Source organism: Lepisma saccharinum, chromosome 23, assembly GCF_977018435.1.
Source record: "Lepisma saccharinum chromosome 23, izLepSacc3.1, whole genome shotgun sequence".
Lineage (NCBI taxonomy): Eukaryota > Metazoa > Arthropoda > Insecta > Zygentoma > Lepismatidae > Lepisma > Lepisma saccharinum.
The window spans coordinates 27,545,184-27,562,408 of NC_139251.1; the positions used below are offsets into that span (position 1 = coordinate 27,545,184).

General features: G+C 39.8%; 1 protein-coding gene across 1 annotated transcript in view; it reads right to left on the bottom strand.

Moving 5' to 3' along the window:
- The window catches only part of LOC146005411 (uncharacterized), a 106,670-nt gene that overhangs the window by 40,980 nt on the left and 48,465 nt on the right, over positions 1 to 17,225 (bottom strand). The window contains exons 13-14 of the mRNA XM_083144650.1: positions 16,426 to 16,611; positions 12,929 to 13,214 (exon numbers count right to left, since the gene is read on the bottom strand). Of these exons, the coding sequence (XP_083000776.1) occupies positions 12,952 to 13,214; positions 16,426 to 16,611 (449 nt within the window). The 3' untranslated portion in view covers positions 12,929 to 12,951. The remainder of the gene's footprint in view (positions 1 to 12,928; positions 13,215 to 16,425; positions 16,612 to 17,225) is intronic.

The following is a 17,225-nucleotide window of genomic DNA, read 5'->3' on the forward strand; positions in this document are numbered from 1 at the left end:
GTCGGTGGCGATAACATACTCTTCGCGTGGGTTCTGGAAACACGATTTACATCCCCTACACCTTAACTTTTCTGGCACAGGCACAGTTCGTTACTTTGTTTCCCTCATACCCTTGGCATCTGCATTAATCCAGCAGATGTATTTCCACTTTGTTCGTTGCATGCTGCCCCCTCCCCCTATCCCCTCCGCACTCTTCTTTTGGTACTTCTTCCACTCTTCAATGACACCATCGACAGCAATGAAATTTTCCTCTGCACACGCCATTCTTCGTATTTACGTGTTTCCAAACATTCCCATGGCCATATCTTTTTTATTTCGCATGTTGTTGCACCCATGTCAAGCATAATTATTATTTATTTTGACTCCGCGAATCCCAAAATGAAACAAAATTCGGGGGTTCCTATTTTAAAAACACAACATGCCCCCCAGGGGAGGCTATGTGTGGCGGCTCATTTGTACGCCATTAACTTTCCCCCCGGACAAGGATCATGGTTTGTTTGGTCCAAATTTTCCTCACATGCATATCACTCCCGCTATTTTGATGTCAAGTTAAAATTAACACCCTGTATATATATATATATATACCGGGTGGTCCATTTATAATGATAGTATGGAATATTGCATGCAGAATGCATCCAATTGAAAAATTGCACAGAATAAAATTTTGATACTATTGAGGGGGTAAGTCAATGCCGCAAAAACTTCGTCGCCGCCACCCACCCCTTAAGGGGGGTGGGGGTAAATTTGAAATTTCAAATGGAACACCCCCATTCGTTTTACATATTTGGATTCCCTGTTGAAAAAGAATTTTTTGTTTGAAAAATTTTGTAAAAAAATTGCCAACTTCGAATATTTATAAACATTTGGTAGTTTCAGATTCGTTTTGTTCCCTTTATGTAATAACAGTTTTGTTTCCGTTGAGAACATTGCAAAAACGAATTTTATTCAAAAAATGTGTGCAAAGAATTCGTCAAAAGAAAATTGTTTGCAATTTATGTTTTGTCTTTGGCCAAATTTGGCTCTTTTGCGAAGATGGGGATGAGTGATGATGATATGATGAAATTGATGAATGAACACTCGCCAACATCCAGGCCAGGATTCGAACCTGGGACCCTTGCTGTCATAGTGCGATGTGCTTACCATTCCGCCACAGGGGCCGGCTCTCTGTATTATCATTGGGACAAACACAAACATCCACGTCTGAACCAGGATTCGAACCCAGGACCCCTGACATTGCAGCATGCTGTGCTAACCACACCATGAAAACCTACAACGATGACTGGGGGTTCGTCGTGCTGACCACACATCACCCCATAAGAGTAGGATCAGGTGGGAGTGCATCCGGCAGTCAGTAGGTAGGTCTGAACGCTAAGTAGTCTGTTGTGGCATGGGTTATGTATGTTTTTAGTTTAATCATTTCAAGGTCTGAGACCTTGATTGCCAATTCTTAACAATGTTAACAAAAAATAAACAGGCAGGTAGGGAGGGAGGGAGGGAGGGAGGCAGGTAGGTAGGTAGGTAGGTAGGTAGGTAGGTAGGTCGGTCGGTCGGTCGGTCGGTCGGTCGGTAGGTAGGTAGGTCGGTCTCTCTCTTTCTCTCTCTCTCTCACTCACTCACTCAAATATATAGAGAAGAGAAAGCAATAAGATGTTGCATATGTATATCAAATCGTAAGGTGTTGCCTGTATAGTGAACAAGCATGGGTTACGCATACTATTTTTGGTGGTCAGTCCTGATTTTGCCATTTTTTCCTCTCTCTGACGTTCTTCTTTTTTCTTCTTTTTTTTAAACAAAAGGAATACTGGGTCAAATGGGGCTACGATCTTACCAACCCTCCCTTGGGCACATCACTGGAGATAAGTGAATAAGTATTTGATCATACTGGGAGACGAAACATTAGATGTGTTGGGAACGGAAGGGTTTTCATTGTGCATTAATTGTTTCGTGATCCGGCTGTATTCGAGAAGACTTCCTTTGTTTCGTGCTGCTATATGACAAGACAGCGGAAGCTGTGACAGGCATTTTTTAACACTTGTGAGTGCTAATGCCTGAATCTGAACAATTTGGTGGGTTTCGGCTTTTATAAGAGCTGCAAACATTGGAGGACAAGACACGTTAGTGGTGTACAGGCTCGAATCAGAGATACATATTCGAGAGATGTCTGCATCCAGTTCACAGCCCACAATTTGAATCTTGCGTTGTCGAGTGGACTGTCAATCCCGTGCATGTGTAACAGCTTCGTAAAAACACTGAGACACACCATAGATGTTTTTATGCCTGATGAGAAGAAATGTACAAACACATATACTGAAATGGTTCCGGCACACAATGTTAATGCATGGAAACAGAGGAGTGGAGTGGTAGTAACAAATGTTCCGATTTCACGTTCTGATTAAAATGACAGCCTTACAGTGGCGACAAGGGATAGTTGCTCCCCATTTTTTTGCCTCAACATTATGGCCTCTTAATATTAAGCCTTGTCTACCAAGAGAAAGTAAACTTTCCTTGCACCGCCCTCCGAAGAATATTAAACGTGGATCAATTACCCCATGGTCACATCTTTCAATTGTATTCACCCTTGCCACTGCTTCCTTTACGCAACTTCAACCGAATGGCCCGTGGACTGAATAGACTCTTGGATCTGACAGAACTCTTGTAATCAAGTGTTAGTCATACACTTGAAAGTTTGAAGTGTTGTTGTGGGTAAGTAGCCATAAGAAATGCACAGATTATCATCGAAAGTAAAGAAGAAATTTATCTGCAAAGATGTGTTTCCTTGTGCGACACCTTAACTCTAATAAACATGGCTAGAAAAGGTTCACTGCGAAATCATCAACCAGCATGTGCGTAGGATTCAGCAGCCTAGTGATGATTTTTTTTTTTACGTGAATTTAATTGGATATGTAGCTCCGAAGGAGAGAGGCGATAGGTGTGGGTTTATTTTTGTGTATTAAATGCTGTATCAGATAATTAAGGCTAATCGTATCATTTATTTCAAGCTGCATCCACACGCATCTTCATGTCCTCATTTTCTGTAGCTAGGATCAAAAATATAAAATATTAAGTAAACTAGCCAAGACTCTACCACGCCCCACTGAGTTTACACATTTTTTGCAATTGATGTAGCAGTGTGCTTCCCTGTGCTTTACACCACGTTTACTTTCTCTTGGTAGACAAGGCTTAATATTAAGAGGCCATAATGTTGAGGCAAAAAAAATGGGGAGCAACTATCCCTTGTCGCCACTGTAAGGCTGTCATTTTAATCAGAACGTGAAATCGGAACATTTGTTACTACCACTCCACTCCTCTGTTTCCATGCATTAACATTGTGTGCCGGAACCATTTCAGTATATGTGTTTGTACATTTCTTCTCATCAGGCATAAAAACATCTATGGTGTCTCTCAGTGTTTTTACGAAGCTGTTACACATGCACGGGATTGACAGTCCACTCGACAACGCAAGATTCAAATTGTGGGCTGTGAACTGGATGCAGACATCTCTCGAATATGTATCTCTGATTCGAGCCTGTACACCACTAACGTGTCTTGTCGTCCCATGTTTGCAGCTCTTATAAAAGCCGAAACCCACCAAATTGTTCAGATTCAGGCATTAGCACTCACAAGTGTTAAAAAATGCCTGTCACAGCTTCCGCTGTCTTGTCATATAGCAACACGAAACAAAGGAGGTCTTCTCGAATACAGCCGGATCACGAAACAATTAATGCACAATGAAAACCCTTCCGTTCCCAACACATCTAATGTTTCGTCTCCCAGTATGATCAAATACTTATTCACTTATCTCCAGTGATGTGCCCAAGGGAGGGTTGGTAAGATCGTAGCCCCATTTGACCCAGTATTCCTTTTGTTTAAAAAAAAGAAGAAAAAAGAAGAACGTCAGAGAGAGGAAAGAATGGCAAAATCAGGACTGACCACCAAAAATAGTATGCGTAACCCATGCTTGTTCACTATACAGGCAACACCTTACGATTTGATATACATATGCAACATCTTATTGCTTTCTCCTCTCGACATTCATAAAATTTTCGGCTGTCTCTTTATGGTAATTAAGTGTTTGAATGTATTTTGAACGCAGTAGGCTTAAAGAAAAGTATTTTTTTTTTATACCATGAAATTTTCAGACTGCATATACGAAATCTGGCAAAACTAAATCATAACTCAAAACTTTGATTTTCAGTTGATCTATATATTTGAGTGAGTGAGTGAGTGAGTGAGTGAGTGAGTGAGTGAGTGAGTGAGTGAGTGAGAGAGAGAGAGAGAGAGAGAGAGAGAGAGAGAGAGAGAGACCCCCCCCTTAATCTTTTCGGCCCTCAAACCGAACTATATGAATTGTCACACTTACCTCTGAAATCTCATTAAATGATTCTTTGTAGAGATGAACTGAAAAATTGAATCCGCGTATTTATATCCTCATTATATTCTACAACGTTCCGCAGTTAAAACGATTCGTTAATATTGCCAGTAGTTGACTCCTCCCCTCATTCAAGAACGTACCCTCTCCCGCCTTCCAGAGATTAGAAATTACAACGAATTGCCCTATGTGTGGCGCTACCTTTGTTATGTAGCTTCCAAATGCTTACAAGTCTCTACATAGTGCTCAAGTGCACTGCGACAACACCGAAAGCGAAAGAAAAGTGATGTGCAATATTATCAACAACAGGGTTATAGAACATTCTCCGTCTTGCCTCGATAATTGTCTGTCTCCTTAAATCAGCGTCACATTATTCAAAAAGCCAAAAACCTAATTTGATCTAGTGTAAGGTTACCAGATGTCCGGTTTTTCCCGTACATGTCCTACATTTTAGCCTTATGTCTGGCGTCCAGGAGGAATTTGAAAAATATCATAAATGTCCTACATTTTGAGTGTCACATAATATTAATTAGGAAAATACGTGTATCAGTTGAACAAAGAGAAATCCTGCAAGTTACAAGTCAATGGACTGCGCTCCCAAACTCAATAGTGAAATTTATTTTGAATCAGACATTGTCCAACAAGAAAAGTTTGTCCTGCTAGAACAAAAATGGAAGCAGTTAATGAGGAAAGTTATGAGGCCACATATTCATGATCTCACTGTTCAATGCCTGAGGGTAATTTCTGGCCTTGGGATGGAACAAGATGTTTCCAATTCTTATTCATTACGAGGCGCATCCAGAAAGTAAGTTTCCCGAATGGTCAACAGATAGCAGGCCATGCGTTGCGAGAGGTTAGTGCACATGCGTGAGAGTAGCTTGACGTAGCAATCGTATGCAACAGGCAGCACTCGCCGACAATTCACAGTAGGACCATAGAAGCGGTTGAAGATGGCGGCTCTTCTTCCAGCTCCCGCCGACTGTGAGGTTCGGTCGATGATAAAAGTTTTTGAACGCACAAAGCAACGATCGAAATCAATCGCCAGCTGTGTCAGGTTTATGGGACAGACATTATGAGCAAGCAGGTGGTGCGTCGCTGGTGCAGGCAATTTGAAGAAGGTCGGCAAAATGACGAGGAGGTGAAGACGGCTGTCACACTGGTTCCGATCCCAGGCGGCAGACTTCTACGACACAGGGTTACAATAGTTGATCCCACGGTACAACAAATGTCTCAATTCCGGTGGGGAGTATGTTGAAAAATAGCTGAACAATTACTGCATCTGTTCCAATAAAAATTGCCATTGCAATTTTGTTTCTTTCTGTAGATGGTCTCAGGGAAACTTACTTTCTGGATGGGCCTCGTATTTTGATTGTAAAGCAGGGGTATAGAGAACAGTTATATTCAGGGTGTCTACCAGTCAAGAAAGTCAATAAAATGTCAATAAATTACACTTGTGGTCAAGAATTTTTGCTATCACAATGACTGGTTAGTTGATTTAGTTTATTTTACTTAACTTTTCTGCCCCTTTGGCTAATCTCGAAGATGAGGATGAATGGTGGTAAGATAAGATGGATGAAGAAAGAAACAAATAGGAACAACAACACAAGCCCCACATAAGATTATACAGACTGTGTGGGTCCAGATGCCAGAGTCGTGCTAGTCTGGAAAGTGCAGTTCGAAAGCATTAATAGATAAAGCAGGTCTAATTCTCGGTTAAATACAACTTCAGTTTTCATCTTAACTGTACTTTTGGTAGGATTTTTTAATTAAATAAATATTTATTTTCTTAGTTGCTAATTTCCAACTTTACGTAAGTAGGGGTCGAATAAATAGAAGTTAAGAAAAACTGGAAAAAAAAAAAGGTCACGAAAAGCCCTGAAAAAGTCAAAAGTTTTGGATTTGTTATTTCGGTAGAAACCCTGTTATTGAACCAAAAACTACCCAAGATGAAACTTCTGCAATCATTCAAATTACAGTCATTCCTGAATATTTTTTTGTGATTACAGGTCATAATGCAAATTTTGAGGACTCACGAGAGAAATATTTTTTTTTCATAAAGTCTGTAAAAAGTTTGGTACCGGTCCATATAATTTAAGAGTTTGACTGTCAAGTCTCTCATACACATTTTGACTAAAGCCTGAAATTTTGAGAAAAATTGGCTCATCTGAGAATTACCAGTTAAAACATCTAGTAAGAGGTTCATTGTTTAGTATGATTACAAGTTTGAAAATTTTGCATTACAGAATTCATTAACAAATCTTTTCTTTTTTAAACTAAAAACTTTCAATTTTAAATTACTCTCTAACGTGTTCTATAGAAATATGTATTATTTATTGTGAATGTTTTGTGTCCTACATTTTGGGGCATCATGTCCTACATTTTCCTTATAGCAATCTGGTAACCCTAATCTAGTGAAAATAAAAAAAATCCTGGTATAAGGGGGATGTTGTTTAAGTTTGACTTTGAATATATAATATATAAAAAACGAGAGAGCCACGCTTTACGCGGCCACATGCAGACCGTATTCCACACGTGGTGTTCTGTATAATAACAGATATCCATTGAGATACCTGTTAAGCAACAGACGAACTTTAGCCTAAATTTAATAATCAGTAACCATGGGAGGCTTTGGTAGGCTTGCGATTCACTTCAATGATAAAAGGTCAGACACCTTTGAACGACATATTTATTCATAAAAAACACCGCTTGTGACATAGCTACCACCAAACATGAGCATTTCACTGTACATAACACACAAAAAATATATATAAAAGATTCTGTACTTACATACCAGCCGTTTTCATATTATACCTTTCATACCTGGGGGCCACACACACTATTTCACCTCTGATAGCCACATCCCGACACATGGGCAATTTTGGGGTACACAACACTAAAAAGTAGGAATTCAATACTTCCTTGGTGTAACAAAGGCTTTGGGGGAGTGATGGATGAATTTTCCGGGCTTTTCTTGCATGGATGGCTGATATCCTATGGATGCTGCTATGGCGTCAGTTCTGCCGACCATGTGGTCTGGATTTCCACTTTGGATGAGGGACACAAAAACTCGCTATATTGCTGAAATGCTGTTTTGGACACAATATCCCACTTGGTCACACACACTTAGGTCCATGTTTATTATAACTGGACCTTAGATCCCTGTTTCCCTTATGCATCCTTTGTTGCTGGCACAGGTGGCCATTAACACACTGGATTTTGCCAGCAACTTCACAGGTGATCTGCTCTCAGGTGGGTCTGGAATACAAGTGAACTTGAATGGCAAGCTCAGAACACAATAGGCCATCTGAAAGTCTCCTCTGTGACGTCACAGCCTTGAAGGCTTCTCATTGGCCAGCTGGAGTCCTCTGAGACTTTTCCTTGTCTGTGGGAGAAGTACCACTTTCTCCCACCAGATGGCAGAGTTATCAATTGCTTGAAAAGTGTTTTTTTACCTTTTGTGAGCCCCTAAACCCCCCCCCCCTCTGGAAACGTGCCTGGCTAAAAGTACTGGACTATGTTCCCTGCTGTTTGAAATTAATAAATCTATCAAACGAGAAGTCACTCGACATTCGTTCACATTTAACATTTTCGAGATTTCTCCTGAGCAGCCTTTTCATCCAGTGACATTGATAATTCGAATAATGTATTATCAGTTTTAACAATATTTGCCTGTAACATATTCGCAATGTGTATCATAAGTGATCCTGTATTCCTTGTCTGCCCCTGCTTCCTACGCCCATGCTCGCAGTGCAGTAGACAGCGACGGTCATCGGTTGCTCACCCGCTGTTGAACCATGCTGGGTACTGATGGATACCAGAAAGGTTACTCTTCAGATGGGTGAGTCGGGTTGGTTCCCGACAACAGCTGCGCAGGGCAGACTGGGCGGGTATTTCTTACCATTAGGCCGGGTGGGTCGGGGGCAGGCAATGGATCACATTTGCAGACCTCTACTACATGGGCGTAAGTGTTTCGCGCTCATCTCATGACTCGAACCCCCGACATCTCAATCTCTAAACTAACGTGGTTTCTTCTCCCATTCCCCTTTTGTCACCCCGACTTATCGGTTAGCGTTAGTAAAGTGTTTATCTATGGGGGAAATTGTAAAATAAAGTCTATGCAACAAACCTTCACACATTAGAAGAATTGAAGAAAATCAGGAGAGAAACTGTAGCAATTTCAGAAGCTGAACTGTTGCGAGTACATGGATATTTCCGAAAAACATGCCAAAAACCTGTGGATGATCGAGGACAACATTTCCAACATCCCCCGTGACAAGGTAAGTGCTTATTTTGATTGTATTTGTAACTGTAATTCTGAGAACTTGAGTCATTTTGAACGGTTTTCATAGCAGATATATCACACACGATTTGATGAGAGTAGCCATCTGGACGACACCCAAAGGGCAGAAATAAAATCTCTGCGATCAAGAAAAGTTTTCATCATTATAGACTGATAGAATTCTCGCAAGTTTAATTACGGTTTCCAAATGTATTACACTATCCACGGTCATCACTATTACAAATCTAAAGGAGGTTAAATAAGGGTTTATAAACAGGATGAGGATTGATAGGCACTAAAAACTCGCAAAAAGCAGGCAAGTAAGAACAAAATACAAAACAGGTACTAATCGCTCTGCACATTGCCCTACGATGCCAGGGGTCCCAGGTTCGATTCCTGGCCTGGGCATGGATGTTTGAGTGTTCATTCATAAATTTCATCATATCACTCATCTCCATCTTCGCAAATTATCCAAAAGTGGCATAAAAAGCAAAGTAAAATAAATGAAATCAAATCAAACTAAACGTGCTGAACATTTTTCATCATTTTCATGGATTAGGCACTGAAAAAGCTGTTATCTTCGAAAGAAGCACTTGTGATTAAGACGGTCACAAGAGAACATTATACCTATGAAATATGAATACCACTCACTTAGGCTCATAGTGGTTCTGGTAATTTACAATGCATTACAGGAGAACAATGATATATTACGAGCGAAGTGAAACGAGCAAGAACATTTTTGGATCCAATTTTTTTGCAGGCTGTAATCAATATTGATTTAATAAGGTGCAAATAATTTCAGGGGATGCCAATGCATTCTCTCCTTTACAACTTTTGTGCCTCCCCGATGGTGTAGTGCTAACATCGTCACCTTGTGATCAAGGGGTTCCATACCCGGTGAAGGCACAGTGGTTTGGATTCAACTTTAAACTGTAGGTCCAGTCCCGATTAGCCTTACTGTGCATAAAGTGGACTTAAAACACCAACTCAATCAATCACTCAATGAATACCAATCAGAAATGTCACGACACTGTTTTTAAACACGAACGCCTACATTATCTTGGCAAGGAACAAGAAAAGGCATTTTATGGCAAATCGTTAGCCTATTATTGCATAAAATTTAAAACAAATCTCTGGGAACAGCCCAGAAATTTCCAAAAACTGTGCCAAAAACGAGTGAATGCACGAGGACAACATTTCCAACATCCCCCGCGACAATTAACATGCTTATTTTGAATGTAATTGTAACTATAATTCTGAGAACTTGAAGTCATTTCAAAGCTAGCAGCTTCCAGAGGAAATATCGCATGCAATTTGACAGGAGTTGGCGTCCGGGTAGCCGCCAAGCGTGCCGCCGTCAGGCGAACAAAGGGGAAAGAAAGACCCTGTAGTAAGGTAAAGTGCTCCCCTGTGCATAGCACCACGCCATGAAGACGTATAGGGGGTGTGGGGGTAACGCCCCACTCTTTCTTGATCCGGTCGTGAGTGGGGGTGATGTGATCAACATCACGCCCCTGACCACCTTTACTCCCCAGGGTTTCCCCCAGGTACCCATGTTATTCGACGCTGGGTGGGCGCCGGGGCCGCTTCCATAGTTAGAAAAGTTCCCGGATTTGAACCGGCCGGGGATCGAACCCGGGACCTTTAGCATGGTAGTCAGACGCGTTACCGACTGAGCCACCGCGGCCACCCTGTAGTAAACAGTGTAAAAAGTTATGTACAATGGGTAAGTGATGAATACAGAAATATTATTATTGGAATATAGTTTAATGTTGATAAATTTGTAGGTTTCAATAATTTGGCGACCCAGCCAGGAAAGTAGCAGGAAAAATAAAAACCACTAAAAATAACTGTATTATATTATTTTGTACCATGATTGGGAAATAAAATGCATGGTTGTTGTATAACAAATACCGTAAACAAGTTACTTTTTCCTCGAGACCTAGTTTCAAAGGTTCTATTAGTCAGTTTACAAAGTGGACCAATGGTCCCCCCCCCCCTTATAAACTGCCTAAAAAAAAATATCTCAGCACACAACCACAAGCTAACCTATGTTTTCCACAATAGCGCAGATGCCAAACAACTAGTGACCTTCATAGTACAGTCATGGTCACTTCTAGTTGTAACAACCCTATGGGCTTTCAATGGAATCATTACAAGCCAGAAGTATCCCTGACTGTACAACCTAACCATGCCAAACTTTCTGCCATTGATATAGTTGACACATTTAATTCCATCCTGATAAACTTAGCCCTCACCTCATTTGAAAGATGGCTTACTATCATTCCAGTAGAAGCAACCGAGGTATCTAGGACAAATATTTCATTCTGACAGAGGGATTGGCCATTGGTAGAGGACCATATATTTGGTAAGTAAAGAAGGAAAATTTCGGTACATTAACCTTTTCAGTCCCAAGCATCTTGATTGAGATACCCAAAAGTAAGCCTCACGGTCCAAAGCATCTCGATCGAGACGCTGTGTCAAGGTCGTAGTTTTTACGTTATAACGTTTCTATTTTTGGCTAGAATTTCGATTTTTTTTATATTGTTCCTAACACATGTATTTAACAGAAATGTTTTTTTGCATTTTTGCATTTTTTTTTGTCTTCATGAAAATGGAGGGGAAACGGCAAGAAAAGGGACTTCACTTTTGCGTCTCTTTTCAAGGTCAACCTTTTGCCGCCAAAGGAAGACCGGCTTTGTTGTTCTAAAGCAATGCTTTACACTCCCGCCTGTGAACTGCATTCGAAGGAAGCTTGTTTATCAGTATCGGATGTCATAATGAAAGTTTTCCGTGAGGGCGCAAGCAGGGGGTGGGGGAGGGGAAGACTGTTTGTTGAATCTGCGTTGTGAGAATGGAATTTGGAAGCGCACTGAAGGAAACCTTTGTTTTTTAGCACAAGTGTCCACAAGTTGCGACAGAGGTTACCCTGCATTGTCTAAATATAGAATTTCAAGCAGCTGCAAGAATCTGCACTCATTTTTCACTGCGTTCTAGCTTTTCTTCCATGAATGTTGTGCGTAGGTGTCGTTTTTTTTAAAAAAAAAGTATTTTCAGGGGATTTTCCCCCCTTTCCCCCTCCATATATACGCGGAATGTGCATAAATTATATATCGTCTGAATCTGTGATTCATTCTGCATACAACGGTATATCTTTCATATCTCCAGGGCAAATAGTCTCTGAGCAGCAAGTCATTTCAAGGTACCGCTGCATTTTGAAGCTTGAATCAGTGGCATGCCGACCTTTCCTTTTGGGGGTACAACTCAAGTTACATTGGTCATATGATAATAATGCAAATATTTTTGTGTTCCTTACATGTCGGCGATCATTTCCATATGCATGTCGACACTGTCATGTACTTTTTGCTTGGGGGAGGGTGGGGGAACCAAATTTTTTTTCCGAAATTTTGGAATTTCAAGAGTTAGCCTCCTCCCCCCCAACATATATGCCAAATTTGCATAAATTTCATATAGTCTGAATCTCTGGTTCATTCCGCGTACAACGGTATATCAATCATCTCTCTAGGGCAATTAGTCTCCGATCTACACTCATTTAATTGAAACTCTGCATTTTGCTCAAAATCGGCTCGGGACAGAGAGGCTTACTTGTGAAAATGGCCTTGGGGCTGAAAAGGTTAACAGTCAATTTTGGGTTGAAAAGTGGTATAGCAGTTATATAGCAGTATAGCACTGTTATAGCAGTGAAAAAATGGATCGAAAGTGGTGTATATAAAATGACATTTTGATTTTAAAATTGTGAACATAATCCAAAATTTTATTTAAAAACCACACTTATTACAAAATAAACATATCCCTTCTAATAGCACATTTATGTAGTTACCAGAGTATTAGGTTTATTCCTGTATAAAGGGGTCCTTTCTTGCTTCTCAGATATTTACAGCAGAATTCATCAATTTTCTGTGAATTGCATAACTCTCAGGATAATTTAAAGTTCAGAAAGTGTGACGTTGGCAAGTGGCTATGGTGAGGTATAATTATATTTATTACTACAGAAGTATTATTCTTCGTACTCTAAATTTCATTTTTAAGAGTCTATTTCTCATCATTTTGTGACAAAACAGGGTTGGAAAATGCCTTCACACCTTTCAGAAACATTAAAAATTAGCATTAGAATGTGTTATTTCACATTTCTTGTTTTCGTTAAACATGAAATATGCATGCCCCTAGCCATGGGCAATCTTCTTTCTGCACCCATAGTCAATACTGTTACAAGGAAACACATATAATGATACAACAAAACAGGTGGAAACTCAACCTACCTTTTCGCTCAGACTCCCACGTCTCATTTCCTGTTCACCTTCATGGTGATTAAACTTCCCGTACTCTGGTCAATCACATCACCGACCCCATACAACTGGTACGTTGTTGCCATCGACTCCTTGTGAGTCACAATATTCCGAGATGAAACTTGAACCTCTGCCCCGGGATGATGTGTAAATGTAACTGGAACGGTACTGTAACCAGTAGTGCCAGGTGTACACACAGTGATGTTCATCTCATCAGTGTTGGCATTTATTATACTCTGTCCATAATTTATTGCTGCACCTAATGAAGGTAAAAAAAAAGCTATTATTAGCTCACCTTCAAAAATAATTAAAAAGTAGCTACACACAGGAAATGTTGAACATGAGCTATAAAGCTCTACACTACCCTCAACTCTTCCGTGTCCATCTTTATCCTTGGTTCATTTCTGGTCCTATTACATTTAAATTACTAAGATACATTGTTTTAACAATTTAAATTCAACCAGTGTTGTATGTAGTCTAAGCTCATTTCTGTTATTCGCACTCTACCATTGCAAATTAGTTTGGTTGGTAAGAATTTTTTTGCTTTCAATTTCAACATGTGTTAGATGTTAAGGGTAAATTAATCTTTTAATATGAGACGTAAGCAAGTTACTAAAGATATATCCGCGAAACTGACTTGTAAATGTTCTATTAATTTTGGTGGCCTCTGCCACCATCCAGTCAACCTAACAGTAAAGCATCGAGTTCCGAAGTGGATGGTGACAGAGGCCACTGAAATTAATAGAACATTTACAAGTAAGTTTCGCAGATATATCTTTAGTAACTCGCTTACGTCTTATATTATCAACCACATTGTTTATGCCCCTTAACATGAATAGTCTTTTAAATTACATGCTTACTTTTCTAGAATGAGTATGTGAAATTTGTTTCAACTAGCATAAAGAGAGCTTCTTAAACTACTCTATATTAGCAAAAATATGATTATAAACTGGGTGCACACCCCTACAAGTAATTCTGCCAGCGCCCATACTAATGGGTCCCATGAAGTGTATTATCCTTCAAGGTGGGTCCCGGATTGATAAAGGTTGAGAACCACTGATCTAGAATATAAAATTCTTCCTCTCTCCGCAACTCTATTGGATGTTGCTAATTTAGCAGAGCTGCTTGTTATAACTAGGGTTATGAAGATAACATGATATCCAAAAAATATAATTTGGAATTTACATTGGAACCCCGATTTTATGTTCCTGAATTTTACATTTTCCCACACTTCACACCCAACATAGCACAATGCCATAAAATTTTCCTCAATTTTACATTTTTCACTTGGTCCCCTGAGGAACGTAAAATCAAGGTTCCACTGCATCACTGATACCTGGCTAATAATTTTCTGAAGCCTGTCTTTCTTGCAGGGTCTACAAATACGTATCATGGAAATTGGGCATGTATTATAATTTACAAAATTTTGCAACAGTACTGTGGAAAGAAATGTATATTTTGTGATTGTGATCTATGATCCAGTGAAAAACTTGTATTTTAATTTATAACTACTTTAAATTGTTACAATATCCACATATCAGTGGTATCGACTCAGACCTGGTTATAACTATTAGATTCAATGACATGGTTGTGTAATACTGTGCAATACACTATTTTTAAAAAATGCATGCTTAAGAAGGTAAGGTACATTTTAGTACAAGATATGTATTCCATTCTGTCAAAATGCGCACAAATATTAGAATAAAGTGCAAGATCCATTGAAAGTTTCCCAATTCTCCTCACATTGGACAAATAAACAAATCTTTTGAGTCAGTTATTAAGCTAGGTAAAACTTATTAAAAATATGCCTCTCATGTCCGCTGATCAAAATGAAGTTGCCCTTATTCAGAGCAACATTTAGCATTTTCCTTAACAGTCAGTTCTTCATTTTTCCTTTTGCATATTCATGTGTTTTGTACAGTTATACATGGGTAATTTCATAAATAATGCACACTAATTTATTACTCACCCGTATGTTGACGTGACAGCGATGTCTCTTCACAGTCCTTCAATGTAGTCTTCCTGCTTGGCAATGACTGCATCCCAACGTTCAGGAAGCTTCTGTATGCCAACATGCCATCTTTGTTCAGCTGTCGAATAGCTCGGGTAACGGAAGTAGAAAGCTCTCTTGCAGAGATGAAAAATAACGTCCACACAAAGGCAGTTTCAACTCGAGGAAGAGGTCTGGACTATACGGAGCATGGAGTATCACATCCCAACCTTAATCACATAGTTTTTTCATTGACGACATGCCAGATATGCGGCCGAGCGTTGTCTTGAAGAATGAGTGGACCAGCCTCGAGTAGCTGAGGGTGTGTTTTGTGCATTTTTCTTCGCAGATTTTGCAAGAAATTACGGTAACACCTGTGCCACATGGAACTCTGTCTGCGAGAATTTCTCCCTGATGATCATAAGCAAAAATCATCATTATTTTGAATTTTGATTGTGCACGCTGAATTTTTTTGGGCCGTGGGGAAGATGGAGCTCTCCACTCGTTTCACTGCATTTTCAGTTCCAGTTCAAAGTCCCTGATCCACGTTTCATCAATAGCAACAATCTGATGCAAGAATGCCTCTCCTTCAACGTTGAATCTTTGTTTCAGCACGGTTGCATTGTCCAGGCGTATCTTCTTCTGTGCAGCTGTCAAGAAGTGGGGGACATAGCGTGCCGAATTTTTCTCTTCCCTAAATCATTCATCAAAATGTGGTATATAGACGTCGGTGGGATCCCTGTGGTGTCAGAAAGTTCTTCACAAGTGGCACAATGATGATCTTCTAGAGCTGCTGCCATGAGTTGCACACATCATTCATCAGTTGTTGTTCTCGGCCTTCCTGGTCTTGCATCATCCTGTATACTTGACTCACCGCACACTTCCAGTAACGCACTGTGGATTTCTGTCGGGTTTTTGCCACGTAGAGGTTCAATTTTAATGCACGACCCCTGATCGTCAACTGTAATAGTACCTGAGATACCTGCAGCCTCCATTTCCACTCCATCTCACAAGTCACGATATGTGAAGTTGAAATGCAAGGCTGGCTGCATCATGCCCTCAATGTAAAATGACGCGAGTCTTACTTCGGTTGCATCATCCACTCCACAGTGTTGCCACACTGCGCATTATTTATGAAATGGCCCATGTACAATGTTGTATTATGTAGTATGTTCGTAATTTCCCTTGTAATCTACAGTTATTACAAGCATATATTTTTTTCTTACAACATAAAAACAAAGTTTTTCGTTGTAATGAAAAATTTTATGCTTGTAATAACCGTAGACTACAAGACAAATAATTATACAATACAAGCAATGCATACATACAAGAAAAATTATGTTCGTAGAGTAATACTTTAACAAGCAACCATGTAAAATGACAGTCACCATAAAATATCCCCATTACTTTGTAAAATAAAAACATATTTTTGATTTCTACTCTAGTTTTTGAATGCTACTACAATATTCTTCGAACTTACCTTGTCCAACAGAAACAGGCTGTGAAGTGGCTGCTTCAATTGCTGTTTCAGGAAGTATGGTAAACTTGCTGAATGATGCCTGGCTCGCAGGCAGGCCCATGCTAATATTAGTTATGGGTTCAAAATCTCCAGATGCCATCACGGAAATAGTTTGTGATTGGGATGCATCAGCTACACTTGTTATAACTACAAAGAGAAGAAAGAAGCATTCTTAATAATTCAGGAAATTGTATTTTGCTATTGTTAACAAAGCCAATTTTGGAATAAAATCTAAACTAAAAAACAAAAACTAACTAACCAGTGATCCTCTGTGCATTGTTCACTGATTTATATTACTTCACTTCTGCCACTTTAGGCTAATCACGAAGATAGGGGCGAGTGATGATTAATCAAAATTGATGAAGGATTCAAACCCGGTACTACTGGCATTGTAACATGCAGTGCCCTGTCCCTGTGCATTGGGTATGGAGATAGGTCCCCACACATTCTACATCTTGGCCATACTGGAAGTGATGTGATCAGCACCACATTCCAGCTGCTTTTGCCCATTCATGGGAGGCTGGATAAGCCACAGAGGGAAGGGAAGGGAAAATTCCCACTAGAAATCTCCCAATATAGGAATCAAACGTGGGTCTTCCCTGCGGCAATCAGATGGATTACCCATTGAACCACATGCGAAGAATCCTACCTTACCAATAACAATGTGTAGTAGAAAATTAAAACTAATGGAGTGGATCTCTAGTTTCATGTTTTACAGGGGAGCAGAGTGAAAACTTAAAATTTGGGAAAATGTAAAAACC